Raw genomic sequence first — 21253 nt, forward strand, 5'->3', positions numbered from 1 at the left:
TTTTTTTCATCAGGATACAAAATGAGCATGGAGTGGTAGACATACCTCATCTTCCACAAAAGTTCTGACCACCACTGTATCTTTTGCCATTTTCTTCCTAATTAGGGCTTGTTCTTTTTCATATTCTTTTTCAAAGTCACCATATGAAATAGGTGGGGCTACCTCAGCCACTTTTGGTTCCTGTACATATGCAGCCTCTTGAGTTTGGTACATCAATTCTTGTTGTGATTTTATGTAGGCCTCGTAATCAGCTAAGAATTAACAAAACATTAACTTTGCTAAGTGTTTGTGGTTTTCACTGGATTGAAATAGAAAAGAAGTACAAACCTAATTTACTCTTGCTTTTGTATAACAGTGAAACTAATTAACATTAGTTAACTATCACCTCCCTCAACCTGTTGGCCATGCCTCTGTTGATGCAGCCCAGGATGCAATGGGCCTTCTGGGCTGCAAGTGCACATTTCTGGCTCATGTCAAGCTTTTTGTGCACAAGAACCCCTAAGTTCTTCTTTGCAGGGCTGCTCTCAATGAGTTCACCCATTCTGTCTCTATTCATGCGTGGGATTGCACCAACACAGGTGCAACACCTTGCACCTGAACTTGTGGAACCTCATTATGTTCACGTGGGCCCACTTTTCAAGCCTGTCCAGCTCCCTTTGGATGGCATCCCTTTCTTCTGTTCTATCAACTGCACCTACTCAGCTTGGTGTCATTTACAAACATGCTGAGGGTGCACTGGATCCCACTGTCTATGTCACTGATAAAGATACCAAACAGCACCAGTCTTAAGACAGAGCCCTGAGGGACACCACTTTTCACTGGCCTCCAACTGGGCATAGAGCTTTTGACTACAACTCTCTGGCTACAGCCATCCAGCCAATCCTTTATCCACCAAAGAGTCCACCTTTCAAACCCATCTCTCTTCAATTTAGAGGTAAGGATATTGTGTGGATCTAAGCTAACTTCTTTTCCTGTAATAGACAAGCCTGTTAATTTAAACTCCTTTCCCCACATAACTCTGCAAATGTGTTACTCATACAATATACAGAACATTTCTATAGCAACACATTCTAGAAAAGAACATAAATCCATCAAGAACCTGATGTCAAACACTTTACCTGGCAGAAACAGAGCCACCAGTTAGTACTGGTATCAGCACATTCTCTTTATGTTTCTTGAACTGAACAAACTAAACTGCAAAGAATTTGCAGCACAATTTAGAATGTTTTTCTCTTTTTAGAATGAATTGTAAAAAGTATTTTCCCCATTCCTTTAATTTACAATGTACCTTCTTCTAGTAAGGAGACCGTTGCAGAAGCTTCTCCGTGTTTATTACGAACAATAATAGTATATTCTCCGGCGTCATCGGCAAAAGTCATGGAAATTTCAAGTTTGCATTCCCCAGTTTCTCGTTTGTAACTCACTTTGTATCTATAGAAAACATAAAAGTACAAGATCTCCATAATTCTTATTAGCCGACTTTTTCAAGAATTTCCTTTAACAATGATTCTGATTAGTTGTACAACTAATACAAGACCCAGAAAAGAAGAAAAAAAAAAAAAAAAGAGAAACTTTTGCAGGCAATTCTAACTCAATGAATCTGCAGAAAAGCACAGGAAAAGTAACCATACTGCAACTAGAGCACAGGCCTATTTTCTTTCAGCTATCACTAAAAAATGAAATACAAAGAGCAGAATTGAAGTATCAGAGATCTACTTATTAGACATGGTAAAATGTTACATGCAGTGTGTATATAGTTTGTTCTAATAAGGGTCATTAAATGAGTCAATATGTATCAATACTATAGAAGCATATTTTTTCTGCTAGAAAGTGTATTGCTTTCTATAGACATTTACATAGACAGAATGCAAACATAGCACAGATAGTATAAAACAAATGCAAAATTTCATCCAGATTTTTTTAAAGATGTGTAGCATTTTTCATTTTATGATCTTTTGAATTTATAATATTTTTAAAATCAGCAGACCTCAAGTTACACATCAAGATCCTTTAATTTTCACAGAAATTAGTGAAAAGAGATTAATTTAGCTCAGCATCAATAAGGAATCAAAATTATGGTATTGTCAATTAAACATTTATTAAAAAAATGTTTACAGAGTTTTTGTGCATTGTTTTTAAGATACCTGTAGCCAGTCGTAAGAGGAACTCCACTTTTTTTCCAGTAGACATGTGGCTTTGGGTTGCCCCCTACTTGGCACTCAAAAATAATGCTCCCACCTTCAATTAATTTGTGTACTACAGGTTTTCTTATGAAGAAAGGAGGTATGGGTTCTCCCGATACTTCCTCTGCTGCAGCAGAGACATCTTCCATTACAACATCCTTTGTCTCCACATAGCTGAAACAAGATTAAAGTGCAGGTAAGTGATCTGATGTCTGAAGCTCTCATAAATATAGTGCAAGAAACTAATGACCACAGTAGGACCAATCTGTTTAGGAAGTAACTTTACCGTTTCTCTTCTGTAACAGCCTTCTCAAAAATGGTTTCTCGAGCTTCAGTTTCTTCTGAAACTGCAAGGCAAATATGATACAGTGAATGGAAAAATACTTTAGAACAATGCTTAAGAAATGAGTTTAGCTAACACAAAGAGAAAGAAGAAGGCTAAATAGCTAGTTGGTCAGAGGACCAGGAACTTGCACTGAGAGTACAAATTAAGAGTCTGTCAAGCCTTTTGTTTTTTATATTATATTCTTCAGGTTCTGTTTCCTAACTTCCCTGGAGTGTAAATCAAGGCACATGTTCTACTTGACAACTGACAAAATATCTAAGTTACATTATGCAGTTAATAAAATAATAATCTTTCTACAGTGATACGTATACTTACCTTTCACATGTAAGTGGCAAGATGTGCTGACACTCCCAGCCTTGTTGGTAGCAGTGCAGGTAAATCTTCCACTGTCTTCCGCAAAGGCTTCACGAATCACAAGGCGAGCAAGTCCTGCTTTGAAAGTAATCTGGAAGTCCATTGAGCTCTCAATCTTGTAGTCTTCCCTGTACCATGTCACATTAGGCGGAGGATGACCAGAGATATGGCACTCCAGAGTGACAGACTCGCCTTCAGTCACAGTCTTATTTTTGAGACCCTGTAAAACAAAAAATAAGTATCACAGTCAATACACATTTTCACTAGAAAACAGGTATTTAAACAACTAAAACCTCTTTAAATGGAAAATTTAATTACTACTCCAAAAAAAGTGTTCTGTTCAGCAATGTATCCGTCAAAAAAAAAGGGGGGGGGAGGGGGGGAGAGGAAGTATTTGAAACTGGATTTGGGATCTTTGAACATTATTTTCATTAAAAAGAAAATGAAAAAATAGCTTGCTGTTTATACCAGATCATGGTGAGATTTTTTTTCAGAACAGTAAAGGTCAACCTACTATCTTACATCATTGTGAACACTCACCCCCATAACATATATTCAGGATAGTATGTATAAGAGATTAAGTGTACAGCTGAGTAAGTCTAATACAGGGTAAAATGTTACATAAAGCCAAATTTTCACAGTCAAGTTTTCAAAGATTAATAAAAAAAATCACAATACAAAATGGTTGTAAACATATTGTAACTTAATCTACATAAAAATTCCTTACCCAGACTAAGGTGGGTGGAGTAGCAGGGATTTCTGTAGGCACAGGAACTCTGGCAGTTTCTGTCACCTAGGTTATTTAAAACATAATTAATAAAGCCAAGGAAGTAAACAGCAGAATTAGGTAAGAAAAGAAATTAGACAGGTAAATATTAGGTCCTTAGAAGATTTTGAGCTAAACAGCAAAGAAATAAAAGTCAGTCAAATGTTGTAAAAGTGAGAAAACTGCAAGGAGGAAATAGCAAACAAGCTATACTTCAGTTTTAAAGATAAAAGTCAGAGTGATTGAAATTTGCTTAATGACGTACCTTTGCTTCACCTTCTCTCTGCAACACCAAGTGATCTTCCCGCACTGCTTCACCTTTAGTGCTTACACCCGTCTCTTTTTTAGTCTCAACATCATAATGACTCTTATAGGTCTCAGTAGCCTCTGCAAAGGGAAACTGTGGAGGGGCAACTGGCTCTGCTTTTATCCTGACTTCATGTGGCTTTAGCTGAGGTGGTTTCACAGGCTTGGTGATCTTTTGCGCAGCGGAAGTAGCTGATAGCTCTTTTTCCAGAGTAGCCATGGCAGACCCTGCTATTGAAACCTACAGAATAGAAGAGAAAGGGTTGCAGTTCGTAGTTTTCTTATTTTCAGAGAAGGCATAGAGTATTTCTTCAGCAGGTTGTATATGCAACAGTTGATCCCCTTGTTACTTTGTCGATGCTGCAAAAGCTATATCTATAAAAATGATTTGTAGGTTTGGATTGCAGTAGTAGAGTAATGGAGATTTAAAATCCCTGCATTACTGTTACTATTTGGCTAATATTCAAATATTTTCTCAGTTTTTACTTTAGAATTTGATCTTTGAACAGTCAAGAAACTCTTAAGTGAAACTTGTAAAAAGTCCTCTAGATTTATTCACTTCAGGCCTTAGCTTTTCATTTTATCAGTTTGATAGATTCTACATCAAACTATACCTCTAATTATATAAATGTCATGCATTAAAATACCTGAAGAGATTTCAAAATGCTATTGCAGGTGTAATCAGTTTGGAAAACATGCATAAATCTATAGAGAAGTATTTATTAAGTTTATAGTGTTTAATTACGCTTGAGAAAAAAACAGCTCATTCTTTAAGTCAAGATGAGGAGAAAAGGTTTGCTTGAATGAGAGAAATAATCGTGAATTGTGAACTTTTAATATTATGTGAAGGAGTCAGAGGAATGGAAAACACAACACTAAAAACAGTTAGTGTCATAATGCAGTCTGGATTTTTTTTAGAAAATAGCTTAGTACATGGTAATCTGTAAAGGAGAAAACACTATTATCAATGTGCTAGTGAAGTGATGTAAATAGTAAGCTTGAAAAGGGATATTTCTGCTCTTTAAAAAATGTAAATTGTATGAAAAGTATTTCTGTATGAAAAGTGTTTCTGATTTCACTGCATGGCAAAATATTGAAGCAGAATCCTTAAATATGTTATAATCTTGTTTAAACCAGTAATAGTTACAGATCACATTTTAGCAGTTTGTGTGTTTGTTTACAGCATTACTCTTTATTAGTCAAAGAAGATGACAAAAACAACTGTTGAGAACATGCAACCCTTCTTCTTCTGGAGAAGGCACCATACTGGACTTGGAGGAAGAGCAAAATAGGTGGCTAGTGGTTATTATAAATGAGCATGCTGTTCTCCTTACATACACTGTTTTCACTTCTTACCTCATATGTATGATCTGGTTTCGGAACAGCAATTTTGGAGACTGTGAAGTGAGGACTTGCTGTGCGGGGTCGCGGGTGTTCTATATGAATTGTTTTCTCTATCTTGGTTTCTGTGTCTCTTTTAATCTACATGAAGCAATGAAAAGGTTGTTGAGAATGTGATGCTGTTCTCCAAACTGAAACAGATTTAATCAGGACATAGTTTTTGGAAAAGAATGCAACATAAACAGAATCTAACCTCTGTTGATACATGAACTTCCTTCTTTTCAGCAGTTGAAATATGTTTCTCAGGAGGAACATAGACAGTTTTAATTTCTTTAGTGACAACATGATGTTCTGCTGGTGCCTCAGAAACATGTTCTCTTACAGCATACTCTTTATAGCCATATTCCAAACCTTTCTGCTTGACATAAGCTTCATCTGCTTGCTCTGGTTCCCAGGGTGATCTAACACGTGCCTGATCAACAGCTGCAACAACTGTAGCTACAGCTTCAGCCCTTTTTCCAGCTTCAATCTACAAATAACATGGACAGAATTTATACAGATACTCATCATTATACTAACAGCTAGCATATTTGGCAAATACTTATATTATACTGGGCACATACTGCTCAGTAAAGTATATTCAAGACAAAGAGATAGAGCATTCCATACATAGATATGCAAAAGTAATAAAAAACATCAAATATGTTCACCCATACACTTCAGAGTCAGTAGAATCAAATATACATATTTTTTCCAAGCTCTGTCTACACAAATTCAGAACATAACTATGCTTGAATACTTTATGTGTACCAATATTTCTATGCAAGTGCATTTTTAATACTTTATAGTCACATTTATGACTACTTGTCTGTGAGTACAACAGCTATGTTGTATACACAGTTTTAAAGTCAGTATGCTCATCAACTCCATATAACTGTTAGATGCTACTAAAAATGTGTGAAATGTCTGGCATCTGATGCAAATGTATTTACAAAGAAATATATCCATAGAAATATCTACTGCAAGGACACCTGTAATTTCAGATGCTAATCTATTTCAAATTACTTTACTAAAGAATGAAATCTATGCTTTCTGAGAAATTGGAAATAATGTACTTTTATCAGGACTTTTTTTTTTTTTTTTTCTAATAACTGATGAATAACGTCAGCTTCAATGTTATCAGGGTCCAAACTTCTGTCCAGTCATTGAACAGTAGATATTAGGATGATTAGTCCAACTGTATATTATTATAGCTGTAACTGATCTGGATGTCCTCTGTAGCAACACAGCTTATGAAACATATGCCTTTCAGATGACAAAAAAAAGTCCACAACTAATTTATAATTTAATGTTGATTTCAAAATTATTACTGCATTAAAATAAATTGACTTAAGCAAGGCCAAAATATGATTGTTTACAAACATGTTGTTTAATTATTTTATTAGTGTTTAGGTAACAGGGACCTCAGTTCAGTTTGCTGTCAACTTCAAAATTGTTGTATACCAGCTTGAATTTGGTCCTCAATTCACATCTTCTACCAATTAGCTGTGATCTTTTTACATTCTGATTCCTTTTAGTCATTTTCAAATGCCATGATCTTTAAATTATATTTTGTAACAGTACTGCATGAATGTACCATACTTTTCTAACAAAGTAGATAGACTTAAAGTAAATGCTATTTGCAGCTGTAGTGTTCTGCCATAGATAAGAGTTCCTAGCTATACTACAGTAGAAAAGCTTTTCTACTATGGTAATCCTACTGGAACAAAGCAGTGTCAACAAGTGTCTGATTGTCAGAAATAATATACTGGACAGAACTGAATTGATGTTAAAGTTTTCATTGTACAAAGAACAATACAATCCCAGCTTTAATATAGATAAGTTGTTTCATCTGACAACCATAAAATTGCAAGGAATCTGCTTGTAGAAAAAAAAAAGATTGCTGAGTCAGAAACTTGGACAAATAAACACTAGTTGAAAGTCATTGGTAGGGAGTAAGCTTTCACAGAGATATCTGAATGTAGTCTTAAAAGTGGCATTTCCTAACAGGGTGAGGCATCAATCTTGGTATCACTAGAAATTTAACTAATCACACTGACTCTATTACTTGACATCAACCCACCTAACAGGCATATTATCAAGAATTAATTTGAATACATTCTATTGCACTCAAGTAGGTCTTAAAAGGTGAGTTTTGCAGATAAGACAAGTTGTAACAGCACATTTCACATCTGCAACAGCTGTATTCACCTGATCATAAGCTAGATGAATTTGTTCTTTCTTGGCTGTAATTTCTTCTCTAGTTCTGGACACTGTGACTGGTGCACTGGTTTTATCAGTGGCAATTATTTTCGGAACTACAGTAGTTTTCTTAGCTTCCTTTTTAATCTAATTTTTACAGTAGAAATAAAAGTTTCAGTTATCTTGAAAGATACGTGAACAATGGAAAAGCATTTTTGGAATGGGAACAGGGAAGGTGAATTAAGGGGTTACAACCTTGTGCACTGCAGACAGCTCTGTATTAAATGTATACTGGTAAGTATTGTTACTCACTGACACCTATTTAAATAAAAGTCATGATTTAAAAAAAAAAAAAAAGTTAAAATTTAGGAGTCAGTCAGTCCATTCCACAAGTCAATCAAAAATAATTACGGGCATCATATTAATGAAGATATTTAGGAGAGGAAGAGAGGCGGAATAATATAATCTAATTAACAACAGTCCCAGGGGTTTGTAAGTGGAATAAATCTTAGAAAAAAATGAGCTGAAAACGTATAGTTAGTATTTGTTCAGGGAAAGAAACTATTTGCAAAGACTAGAGGATAACAAAACAAATAAGATTGTTACAGTGCTATTCACCTTTTCATGAGTTATGCTCACTTGTTCTTGTTTGGTAGCAATTCCTTCTTTACTTTTCGATATTATGACCGGTGGTTTAGGTTTATCAGTGGTAATTACTACCTTAGGTACAGAAGGTTTCACATCTTCCTTTCTTATCTAGTTTTTATGGTAAAGAAAAATAATAGTAATCAATAATGTCTGTCATCAGAATTACAGTTTTTCATGAAATTGGGACAAGATTTCAGAATGTATATCAATTAAAAAAAAAAAAAAATGACTGCTGAAATGGAATAATTCCTTTGTACAGTCCAAGTTGTAGCCTATCTTACATGCTAGCTGAACCAAGTCCATTCAAAACCATTAATATATTGCATTAATCTGTGTGTGAATTACAGAAGAATCTTCCCACTTCTTAGTCAATCATACTATATTATTGCTATGTTTTGTAGAAAAAGCTTGAATAAAAATGAGTATTATTGACTTAATTTATTTCCATCAGTAGATGGAACTATTTTATTGGTTACTTCAATGAACAATAGTTCCAGAATATGATTTAGCAGGTGCATTCAGTCCTCACACAAATATGAATTTCATTAAATCCATCTGCACATGTAAATAAGGATTATCCTATCATGATAATTAACCTTTACAATTATCTTCATAAATCTGCCTTCAGACAAAAAGCAAAGGTCATTAATCATCAGATGAAATTGGCAATAAAAGCTATAATCCTCACAGGACGTAGAGCTACATTCTTCCTCTGTAGACAGAGCTGATATGAATTCAGTAGATCTGGAGCGGCTATGCTGGACCTATATCTGGATAGATTGTTTTATAAAGTTTTCACTTTGTAATCTCCTCTTCATAAAAAAGCAGAGGACATCTGATGAGGAATGACGTATTATAAACTTTTTAGAGTATAAAAATCTATAACATCTTTACTCACCTTCTCGTGAGCAATGTGCACTTGCTCATGTCTGGAAGATACTTCTTCTCTAGCTCTTGATATTTTTTCTTGTTCTTTGGCTCTGTCTGTGGCAATTATTACTGTGGGCACTGGAGTTTTCTCTGGTTCTTTTCTTACCTGGATGTTTAAAATATGGAATTTAAAATTATTTATTGTTCAAAATACAAGGTATGTGATTTTCTGTAAATTTGGAAAAAGAGGATACAAAATAATAAAAAATAAACACAAAATAAAGCGAGGAAAAATGTCCAAATCTGTTTTTAAAAATCATCTAGCCTGGAAATAATGCTAACAACATAAACAACCTTTTTATAAAATGTATATGCATTTAACATAAAAATCATAGAACATTGAAAAAATTGCTTGTTTTTCTACTGAAAGCAGTAATAAAAGAAATTGGATCAGAGAAAAACTGTTCTGCATCATAATCACTTTGAAAAAGTGTAGGATATTTAAAGCAAGCTTTAGGTAAGTTTCATTTTGCAAAGAAGTCCAGATGTAACCTGAACACAAGCATGTAATTTTCTGCCCATGTGGGTTTTTGTCTCTCAGTACTCATGGGTTACAGTTTCTTCCTCACATTTCAGCATTTCGGAATGAAAATGTAACATTTCTCTGCAAAAGCTGATATTCCATTAAATCAATTTATCTTATAAAACACATGCTAAAATAATTTGCATCCCAAATCAGTTGCTAATATTGTCAAAACTGATTTCAATGCAGAATGAGTTTTTCCTCCTTATTTTGACCCACTGTGCTGCCAACAAACAAAGCAGGCTACAAGCTTAGAAACAGAAACATATGAAAATTTAACATAAACAATAGTTGTTTTTTTTTCTAAGTTAAATTTTCAGGAAATTATATATCACATTCTTAATATTAACTGTAGAAATTAAATTTTAAAAAGGAAAAAAAGGAAAGACGTCACCAAGGAAGGGCAGGATTATGATAGCAATGTAAACTAGAAGAATGAAAAAATATCAAAGGAGAAAAATAATTTCACTGGATGTCATTTTCATTGTTCATAGGCTTGTCTTCTTCATATTTGATTTTTTTCAAATAAGATAGGGTATGAAAATTGTGGGTAACATCTGTATTCACCTGTTCATGAGAGATGTGCCTTTGTTCTTGTGAAGTAACAATTCCTTCTCTAGATCTTGATATTACTGTTTGTTTTGTAGCTCTATCACTGGTAAGTACTACCGTTGCCTCCTTTCTCATCTAATTTTTGTAGTAACAGACAAACAAAAAACCAAAGCCTTAAAATTAATTTTAACAAATTTATCATGAAAAGAAGAGAAGGAAAAATAAGATAGGAATGCAAGTGAAGGAAAAATACTAAGGGAGAATTATTTTATTTCTAGTGGGGAAAAGTATAAATAAGACATTAGAGGAAAGACTTCATCAGAGTATGAAAAAATGTTAGAAAATAACTGACAGGGGAAAATACAGGATCACTTTCATAGAAGGCATTCTTAAACTTAGAAAAAGTTTAAGAATAATTAGTTCAATCCTGCTATGAAGGGAAGTGATGGAGTAAGTGATCCATGAGCATTCCTTTACAGTCCAGATGCTCTATATGAGTATGCATGCTTTTGTGGTAATGACTTGTTAATTCATCACATTGAATCATGCTTTGTTTGCATGTTGGATGAAGGGATAAAGGGGAAATCACAGAATGTCTGTGCTCTACTTCTACCTGCTCCTGAACAGGCTGAACATGTACTGCAGTCATTGCTGTCCTTTTAGCAGTTTGTTCTACAACACTTGGAGCTGGCTCTCTCACCATGGCTTGATCCACAGCAGCAACAACTGTAGCAACAGCTGCTGTTTTTTCACTGTCCTTTCTCACCTAAATTAGTCACATCAAAAGACATTTCTTCATGTTTTGCATACACTCAAAAGAAGCACAAAACAAGTACACAGACAGAACATTGCAGGCAAACAAAGATTTGCAGCAGGACTCTCTCAACAGCAGTTACACCCAAGTCTTCATACAGAGCCTCTCAGATTCAGCAGTAGTGAGTCCACACACAGAGCAAAAACAATGTTCTTTCCAAAAATAGACTTTACCTCTTTAGCACCAGCTGCAACCTCACCAGCGGTGGCACCACTAAAGGTAACTTGTTCTTGGACCCCATATCTCCCCTCCCATCTTTCTTCTGTTCTTATTTGGGTAGCACTTGTAGATACTCTGGTTTCCTTCACCTGTGCTTCAGTGGTTGCACTGTATCCTTCCTGCTTCCAAGGAGGAAGGACTTCAGCCGCAGCTGTTGTCACTACCTGTGTTTTACGGATTGGCGATGGAGATTTCACTGGTCTAATAGGAGAGGTGGAGATTCTTCCAGCAGGAGAAACAGACCTAGTGAGATATAGTATTAATATAGTGTAATAAATTAAGCTTTTGAGGTGTTACACTTGAAAATTACATACATCTATTTTTAAAATTATACCTAATGTGTATTTTTTCCTACTCATCACTGTAACACATTGTTTCAGTAGCTTAGATTTCCACGTTGAAATAAGGGCAAATGTTGAAGTGCATTTCACACAAGCACATGTATGTAAATATAAAAAGATATATAAATAATTAGTCTATATTTCCTCTGTCTTCATTCTCCTAATAGGAATGATATAAAAGGCCTTTTTAAAATGTTTTCACAGGCTTTCTAACTTACATTTTCTTGGAGGTATTATGCCTCATTTCCCAGATAACGTTCATAAATGTTGCACCATTACAGCAGTAGGGGGCAGCAGCATCACATTAACTTTTAGATTTATTTTCTAATGTAATGTTGCTCTAGGAGTGGTTTGACTAGCATAGCAGAACGGGACTTCTAGTTCCACATGCACTCTAGATGGCAGTATTGAGTTATTCTTTCACCTAACGTCTTAAGTTATTGCTAGTTAGCATCAATTCAGTTTTGTCTGTACTTGCAAGTTATTCTAACTGGGGCAAAATTCATCAGCACATCTAGTATTGGCAATTTAGATGGGGTTCTGCTGAGCTTGGAGATATTGCTTTGGGATGCTGGGACTACAGGACTTCCGAAACAATTATCTCTTTACCTATCCCTAAGCATAGACCTACCAGGGTCTCCCAGACCACAGGTCCTGCTCTTCAAATCACTCATCTTCCTCCTCAAGACCCTTTACACAGCAGAACTAGATTCCATTTTCCATTACCACATTCACCCTGCCTACATTCCAAACGTGATTTCTGCAGTCATTACGAGCACGTACATAGAACATTTTAAATATATTATTCCATTCTGTTTGCCATTCATCAAAGTGTCATTGCTCTTTTCTTTGTTTGTATAAAATAATCATCAAGGGGAAACTGCCCAACTGTTTTTCTCTTTCATCATGAGCCTGGAGCTTTGTGTGCTACTTCAGTTGTATGTAAAATAGTCAAAAAAGATTTATTCTCTAAATAAATTTCTTCTTCCATATGGGATTGAAAATTTACAGAAGTGAGGTACATACTTCTTTTTTAGAAGTGTCAAATACAGCATTTTACAGCTCACAGTCAGAATAAACTCATAGTCGATATTAAGCCAGTGCATTTTCATTTCTCTCAATCTGCATTTCTGCTGTAGGTGAAAGTGATTCAAAATATTATTTGAAAGATTAATGAGGTTTACCTTACTGGTGAGGGTGTTGGTGCTCTGACATGTCTTACAGGTGATGGTGATTGTCTTACAGGTGATGGTGATTGCTGTCGTGCCATTTGAGCTTTTGCAGCAATTATTGGTGGGGTTGGTGATTTTGATGTAGGTCTGGGAGGCATTCGTGGAGGTGCTTTGTGTGGGAGCTGTTGGGCTGTTGCACCTTCTATGACCATTTCAACACTTGTAAGTGATCTGGCATCAAAGTGGGTTTCAATCTTCTGCAACGAAACCAATAAAAAAAAGTCTGAGATACTGTAGACATAATCATTCACGTTTAAGCTTTACCTCCTTTGTTTTTGAAAAGTATACCTTTTCAATTCTGGCTTGTCTTGTTTGTGAAATCTGAGCAGTCGAAACAATTGTCTTTGTCTTTTTAGCAGGAACGGCTTCTTCCTCACCTTTTGGAAGAGAAAATATAGTCAGGAGAATTGCATATGGCAACAATAAATATTTGCAGAAATAAACGAATGGTCAATTTAACTTATATAAAAATGTATATAAACAATGGAGAAAGAATAAAGCAGTCATCTGTTTTTCCTGCAATATCCAGAGAATGATAATTGTGAAAAGAGTCAAAATATTTGTCTTTCTGCATTACTATGTCATTAGAACATACATACATAAAGACACATTTATTGCAGATTCTTCAGAATAAGTCCTGGACCCTAAATGACTACACAGGCAATCTGGAAATCTAACAAAGATGAAATCCGAATGAGGCTTCTCTGGGTAGAATGATTCAGCGTTATAATTCTCCTCTAAGAACATTTGTCATTTTTACCCAGCTTACTTACAAGACCATGTACAGTTATGTAGGGTAATATATCTATTTTACCAAAACCAGATTAAAAATATAATCTTGATAAATATGCTGAACAAAGTGAGAACAACAGAAACTATTCCACACTTGATTCTCTCTACTGTATCCCACAGATTAAAGAAGACCTACGTTGGATAAAAGGTCATTTTAAATTCTCAGACAACCATCTTTGGCAAATTTCACCAGATAATGATTTTTATAAGAAATTAGTAACTCTTGAGAAAGAAGTTATAAATTAACTTTGATGTAGTGGTGCATATTGTACCATTATAACAACAAATGCTCTTATTTTTATGGCTTGTAATTTCAGCTTCATTACCTTGAATCAGCAATTCAGCTGTTGAAGTAGCACGTCCCACGTTATTTGTGGCATTTACTGAATAGGTACCGGAGTCTTCAGGATATGCTTCTGCAATTATTAGGCTGTAAAGGTCTCCTTCTTGTAAAATTTGAAAATCGGGGGAGCTTTGAATTTCTACTCCATCCCGATAAAACTTCACCACAGGTGTAGGGATTCCAGTCACTCTCACGTCAAGACGGACTTGACTTCCCTGCCTTGCAGTCATGCTCTGTAGTCGTTGTGAGAAGTTTGGTGGTGCTGTTGCAGCTGCAGTTTTATTGAAGAAATAAGTAAAAAATAATAACTTAAGTTTAAAAGAATTATAAGGGCTAGGTATTTTCTTTACTATAAGCACACAAGGTCTATTTCTCCTTCATGTGCTACTGACAGAGACCTCAGATATTCAAAACATTAGAAGTTGATTTGCCAAAGCACAAACACCCTTAACTTTTTTCCATATGTTTAACATTTCTGTTATTTCTGATTATGTCCATGATTAGAAATGTTTCTAGAATTAGAATTACATTGATTATAACCACAGAGGGTGTCTGACTCTATAAGTGAGTTACTCTTACAAATATCATTGAGGGCTCCATTCTGCAGAATTTTTTTTGTCTTCTATGACTGGTTTGAATGTAGCCAATATGACAGATCAGATGAGTAGTAGTATACAGGGATAGGACAGATGTTTGTAATTCTGATTAAGAGTTTACAAAATGAAGATTGTACAGTTAAAGTGTGAAGGATGCTATTATAAATTATTGGTGAGGATATATACTGAAGTCTAGGCTGCTTGAGGAAAAAAAAATATATATTTTTTTATTTTCTGATCATCCAACATTTTTTCATCATCCGTGACACTTCTGCTATTGCTCCCTATCTCATATTATTAGCAGAGAGAAACATCTTTTTTTAGCTGCCTGATACCTGTTACAAGTAGCTCAGCAGTACTAGTGGCTTGCCCAGATCCATTGGTGGCTTGTATGGTATATCTTCCACTGTTTGCTTCTGTCACGGTGGGGATCACCAGTTTAGCGCGGCCATCACTAAACGAGATCTGCACACCAGGCAGAGTTGCAGAAGAGAGAACCTGGCCATCCCGATACCAGCTCACCTCAGGAACTGGGAAACCTAGAGAAAAAGGAAGAGAAAATGAGACTGAGATTCTATGAAATACTGTATGTCCAAAACTACCAAAATACTTGATCATGCACAGTTACAGCAATGGCATAGGCACAGATTTATGATTATACCTCCAGTGACACAATAGTAAAGGAAATTCTTTTTTAGGAAAGACTTTAAAATATGTAGAACATTAGGATAAGGGCACTGGCAACTGCATTCAGCAAATTGCTTGAATAAAGAATGGACTGCAGTTTCTGGTGATCCTGTTGAGGAAGGACTATAGTCACACTAGATGGTTAGGAAAGTTTTACTTGTAGCTGAAAAACATTTTTACACACATGTAAAATATAAACACACACAAACTGAATGAGAAAATGTAGTTAATATTAGAGGAGATTAGAAATTAAGGTAGTGAATTTCTTTAAATATTGCCAACATCTCTAATTTTCTTTATGTGGCATCATGATTAGTGAACACAGGGGTTTGTGTGGTAAATTAAACAAGGAAAATATATATCTATTTTTTAAAATGAGGCTATTTTGATTTCTCAAAGTGTCATGTTCAAGGGATCCAAAGTTAGACGCCATTTTGAAACTCTGAACCTGAATTCCATGCCACAAAGCCTGGGTACTAAAAGATACAATCAACTTCAGATTATTGCTATTTTTGCCTGTTTATATGGAGAAGGGATTTACTTTTATACATACCATATTACACTATGACTTAAGTTTATTGAGATTTATTGCTAAAAAAGAAGAATATGAGCATGAAGTGTCTCAGCTTTATTGTTTAAGAAGTTGAATTCTATTAAATTGTCTTGACAATGATGTAAGTGATGGGAATTGCCAACCTGTAACCTATATATATATATGTGCTGCTTTCAACAATACGTGGAATGTAAAGATTGCTTACATCGGGTAATACAACAAAATATTGGTTCAAAGAAAGACAAGCAGAGTACTCATTAGTTCTTTAAAAAGCAAAAACAAAACAAAACAAACAAACAGAACTTCTTGACTGGTACTGTGAAGACATGAGGATGAGCACAGTTATAGCACCTGCTGCACTGCAGACCTTCTTGACAGCGACATGCTGTCTCATTTCCCCTCCGCCGCTGCTCACCCAGTAGAGCTACCCCTGTGATTATGCACCAGCTGCTCCAGCATTTACTGCTTCTGAATCATGGGGTTTGAGTGTGCTGTGCTTTCTTAGTGCACAGAGAAAGACTGGGTATTTTTATCAGGTATCAATCCTCTGCAATATGGCACAGTCTGATACAATACAGTACAGTTTCACCTTACAGACCACAAAACTGCATCTCAGGCAGTTGCTAAACTCTTCATGGTATTCCTAGATTAACCGGGCTTTCCACATTCAAATGGCGGCTCTGTATTAATACTTAACATTGCCCTTTATATGAGTCATCAGAGATAAACCAAAAGTTTGAATTTCAAGTTCATAATAATTCATGACTGATGGGAAGGTCAGACTTATGCAACAGAAATAAAGCTGTGTAACCCATTATTAATGTAATTAGTTCAAGAAAGAAAAGCTGTGTAACCCATTATTAATGTAATTAGTTCAAGAAAGAAAACAGTCACTTTTTATGCATTAGAAAAACTAAACCACTGTCAAATTTGTCAATCTTGGTGAATGATTTTTGTGCAGAAGTACTCCAAAATCCCACAGTGTGTGTAAGAGCTAATAAGAGATATCCTCACATGAGATTTGGAACTAAAATAAAAATATGGTAAATATGGTATATACAGTTAGAAAAAATAGAATATCTTCTCAAAGTAGGAAAAATCAAGTTCCCTAAGTACTCCATGGTATTACACAAATGAAAAGAGCTGAAATCACACATTGAGCCATAATGTTAACATTCTAACTGTTTCTGATGGCATATTTATGTATTTGTTTGTAATGGTCAGTGGATTTGATAAAACTTTTTCATATAAATGTACAGGCAACAAGAGAGGGTGAGGACAATTAACTGAAGGATAGAGGACCAAACAGCAAAAAATGACATGAAAAAATATCACAGATTTAGTCTTCAGAAATGAAGGTGTTCATACACCTTTTGGGAACCAGTGTTGGGCAAAGGGTCCAAGTGATGAATCACAGCGGACCATAGATGTCAGTGGTTTATAGTTGGACAGATCATGTGTTTGCACCTGTCTCAGAGCATCTGTGTAGTTCCAGACTCAGAAGAGTGTTTTATGGTATGTGGATCATCACATTGCTAATGCCTGTAAGACAGTATAATTCCCTCAGCAAGAACATGTGCCTTTTCTACTTAGTCATTGCTGAGGTCAGAGACACACTTAGAACACCGTGTTGGTTATCTGGTAACGTTGTCTCAGGGTTTGCATGTTTGTTTTTTCCACATGCTACAGTGTTTTCATTTTGTTTGGATTGGCAAAAAGAATTATCCTTTAAAATGAGGGTGCATCTTCAAATTGCAATAACAACTTAGATTATATTAATCCAGCATTGTACTACTATCATGATAAATATAAACCTCTACTGCCTAGCAAATTAGAGTTTGCTACTCTCTTAATTGGCCATGTGAACCTCAATTTTGTGCTTCTAACCCATCAGAACTCTGAAATTAATTAAACTCAAGGGCACAGAAGGAGAAGCATGCCTTAACCAAAATAAGCCTTAGCACTAGGTCAATGAAGAACTGGCACTTGCCCTCACTTTTGCACCTTGGTTTCTCATTCTGTCTCATTATCACCCAAGCAAGACTACTCTCTGCATCGATATAAAGTTCCCTGATTTCAACAGTATCCATTTTTCTGTATATACATTTTTTTATGCTATTTTCCCCTAGTTTTGACAACTGTAACATATATGAGAACTTGCAATATCAGTCTCATTGGTAGGATGATTGGCTATTGACTGGGAACCATTGTAAATTTGTACCGTATGTTTGTGGAAATCTGACAGCACCTCACAGGACCAACTGGTACTGTCTGAGACATTCATATTTCAACATATTTCAACTGATCTTTACCCATTCAGATTATGAGCTATGACAAGTGTTTTCGTTTGTCTTCCACAGCATAAACATTATAAATCCCAATAACAACAAAAATTAATCTTGCAAGAATGAAGCAAAACCTTACCACTAATATGAGCCTCAAAGGTTGCGGCACTACCCTCCAGTGCCACAACACTTTGTAACGGCTGCGTAAATGTTGGTGCTTTTGTCGTCATCTTTACAGGCACTCTGAAAGCAACAAAAACATAATTAGATTTCACTGGTCATATTGCTATTATGCACACATTCTTCTTTCTAGATATTAGGAATGTCTGTATTCATAATAATTCACACTTACCAGTTTTAAATCACATTGACCTGATGAAAGGGGAAAAATGTAGGTTTTGAAAAGTTGTATAGCAAGTTAATCTTAGGGCACACTTAGCTGAGTTGGATGTGAAACTTATATTTAGTAAAGCTGTGAATTGGCATTACAAATGTGCAGCAGAAGTTCTGCCTGACTCATTGTGTGACCTTGTGCAGGTCACCTAGTCTCCATTTCTTCATTAATCTCATTTATCTAAAGAGAAAACAATCTTTATGTAAAAGTTCTTTGATATGATCTGAAAATATTTTGTTAGTGCAAATTATTTGCATTCTGCAGTGGGAAGAGAACTAGGTCAGCAAGCAGCAAGTTAACATGTGAAGGTCTAAAATCTTTCTTGGCTTTTAATAATTAAAAAGTTGCCAGCAGACTGTAAGGAATTAATAATTTCATTTTACACAGAACCATACTGGCATTACAGATGCAAATAAAACTATTCTTTCTTAGAGAGTATCTCAGTGGAATTTTGAATACGGGGAGACAACCACCTTCGAAATGTGAGCTAGGGTATAAGGTAGCCACTGACACTGATGGTTTGAACAACTGCAGACCCATGTGAAATCTGAAAGAAAAATAGTTTGCCTTCTCTTATGCCACTAGATCCTACTTTGAAATAGCATACTGCTACTAAAAAAAGTTTCTATCAGAAGTATTTTACTTTTGCATGAACATATTTATTCAGTGATCTTAAACTCAAGGTTTTAAATTTACAGGTTTTTAAAACTTAGCTAGTATCTTAATAATATCATATATCTAAGTTACATTTTTTCTCATTGAAAAAATACTCCTCTGACCATAACATGTTTTACTAAAAAAGGGTTAACCTCATAATCTTTTCAAATTAATCTCACACATTTACTGGTGTTTACTTTGACTTTTAATGAGAAGGTGAAGTTCCTTTCACAACAAGCCACATTTATGCTGCTTTTCAAAGGGATGAAAATTCTTCATGACAAGTTCTCTTATTGAAATCAGTGGATATTATACTGGGATTTTGACCTGCTTTTTATTGCCCTTAGTAGTTATCTGGATACTTAAGCTTGACAGAGAACAGCCTTCTATCAAACTTTTCAGCTTCATGGGAGAAAATGTGTTCAAATTAGACAGAAATGGCCAAAGTTAGTCCTAGCAAGATGGCAGTTTTCTGAAAGGAAGGTGAAAAAATACCTCTCACGTAATTCACTTAGATCTACTTCAGTTACAACTGTAGGTTTTGAACCTCAGCTAAAATACATGGAAATTAGCTTACAATATAAATAAACATTATGAAAGCTTATACGTAAATTTTAAGACATTAGAATAGATTAGAAATCATTTAATTAAGTATAATCGCCATTGAGTTCACATGAAATTTATGTATTTCATTGTCTAGGCAATTTTTGGTGAAGAAGATCTGATCTTATAAAGCTTTTCATACAATTAGGATTGAAAGTATGCATCTGAAATGTCATGTTCCAGAAATAACCTTCCCAGATATGAATGACAACAGACAAGTGTTCCAGAGCTGCCATGTAATTGATACCTTAGCAGTTGATTCCCTTAAAAAGTCATCAGCGCTTAGCTGATACCATATGCATTTTATCAGAGCTATTCTTGGAGCTTCTCAGTTTATCTCTTGGTGGCATAACCTTGAACACTCGGACCAGAAAGGAGTTTTTAATTTAAGCAGATGTTTCCATGCACTTTTCAAACATTAATTTAAATCTACTTTAACAACATACTGTAAAAGCTTTTTTACTGAGAATTACCAAAATTTACCCTCTGAAATATAAAACAATCTTTTTAGAGAATTTATTTGATCCATGACCACAGTCTGAAACCCATACCCCATAAGCAAACATAGATAATAGACCACATTAGGCTTATTGACTGATAAAATACTTGTTACATTAGGAAAAATATGTTACTAACCTGATCTCTCAAAGTGCCTGTAGGAGTGGGCTAAGCCCAACGAAATCTTCTTGAACGACGTCCTTATCCAGAGTAAGGTTTTTTTAGACAATCCCAGCATGAGAATTGTAGAGCCTCTAACCATAAAAACAAAACTACACAGTCTTGACAGTGTAGTTTTGTTTTTGCAATCCCTACACCCGAGGCGAGGCGGGGAATGCACGACTGCTCAGAAGTGCTAACATAGTTGTTTTACTTTATATACCCCAGCTCTGCTGACAGGTTTACATCACCATATCAGTGACAATTCTGATTGGCTTCCTAAAAGAAAGTATGCTGTGAGAGGGGACCCACTCTATGTAACCATACACCACCTGTTGGTTTGATTGACAATACTAATTTTAGAAGCACAGAAGGGATTCACTGAGGAAACAGCATCCGTTCCAAAGATTTTGGTTTATAATTCAGTTCGGTTTATAATGTACGATTTAGAAGCCATTGCAAATTTCCTAAATTATAAGCACTAGAGGAAAAATTAATAAGAACTTTGGCAGAGGACATAGGCAAGTCAGTAGTAGTCACATCAGTGAGATTTAGCCTTACTTTCTTGCCTTATAAAATGTACAAGAAGCTACCAAATGCATCTGTCAATCACCAGACTAAATAAGTAAACTGATCTCAGACATGTGGCCATATGCTATTAGAATATACTGTTTAAATGCATGTTTTTTGGTTGTTTTTTTTTCCCATAACAGTAAATTGTAAAATTGTATTTGCGAATGTATAAATTTGACTATTGATTCTTTTTGTTTCCTTTATGATTTTTCTGTTGGATATTCCAAGCAGCTGAGCTTAAACACTCATATCCAGAGTGCAGAAGTAAAAACTTGGTGAGCATAATTTAACATAGATTATTACTGTAATTGCTTAAA

At 35.2% G+C, this 21253-nt stretch overlaps 1 protein-coding gene across 1 annotated transcript in view; it reads right to left on the bottom strand.

Annotated features, from left to right (window-relative positions):
* The window catches only part of LOC118169716 (titin-like), a 241538-nt gene extending 221001 nt beyond the window's left edge, over window positions 1-20537 (bottom strand). The window contains exons 1-21 of the mRNA XM_035331227.1: window positions 20343-20537; window positions 18192-18295; window positions 14863-15066; window positions 13915-14202; window positions 13085-13173; window positions 12749-12993; window positions 11178-11466; window positions 10804-10956; window positions 10206-10325; window positions 9084-9221; window positions 8156-8293; window positions 7547-7684; window positions 5550-5825; window positions 5312-5437; window positions 3915-4196; window positions 3611-3676; window positions 2845-3103; window positions 2470-2530; window positions 2145-2357; window positions 1289-1431; window positions 46-251 (exon numbers count right to left, since the gene is read on the bottom strand). Of these exons, the coding sequence (XP_035187118.1) occupies window positions 46-251; window positions 1289-1431; window positions 2145-2357; window positions 2470-2530; window positions 2845-3103; window positions 3611-3676; window positions 3915-4196; window positions 5312-5437; window positions 5550-5825; window positions 7547-7684; window positions 8156-8293; window positions 9084-9221; window positions 10206-10325; window positions 10804-10956; window positions 11178-11466; window positions 12749-12993; window positions 13085-13173; window positions 13915-14202; window positions 14863-15066; window positions 18192-18282 (3525 nt within the window). The 5' untranslated portion in view covers window positions 18283-18295; window positions 20343-20537. The remainder of the gene's footprint in view (window positions 1-45; window positions 252-1288; window positions 1432-2144; window positions 2358-2469; window positions 2531-2844; window positions 3104-3610; window positions 3677-3914; window positions 4197-5311; window positions 5438-5549; window positions 5826-7546; window positions 7685-8155; window positions 8294-9083; window positions 9222-10205; window positions 10326-10803; window positions 10957-11177; window positions 11467-12748; window positions 12994-13084; window positions 13174-13914; window positions 14203-14862; window positions 15067-18191; window positions 18296-20342) is intronic.
* Between the last annotated feature and the right edge of the window lie 716 nt (window positions 20538-21253).

The sequence above is a fragment of the Oxyura jamaicensis genome, chromosome 7 (assembly GCF_011077185.1).
Source record: "Oxyura jamaicensis isolate SHBP4307 breed ruddy duck chromosome 7, BPBGC_Ojam_1.0, whole genome shotgun sequence".
NCBI lineage: Eukaryota > Metazoa > Chordata > Aves > Anseriformes > Anatidae > Oxyura > Oxyura jamaicensis.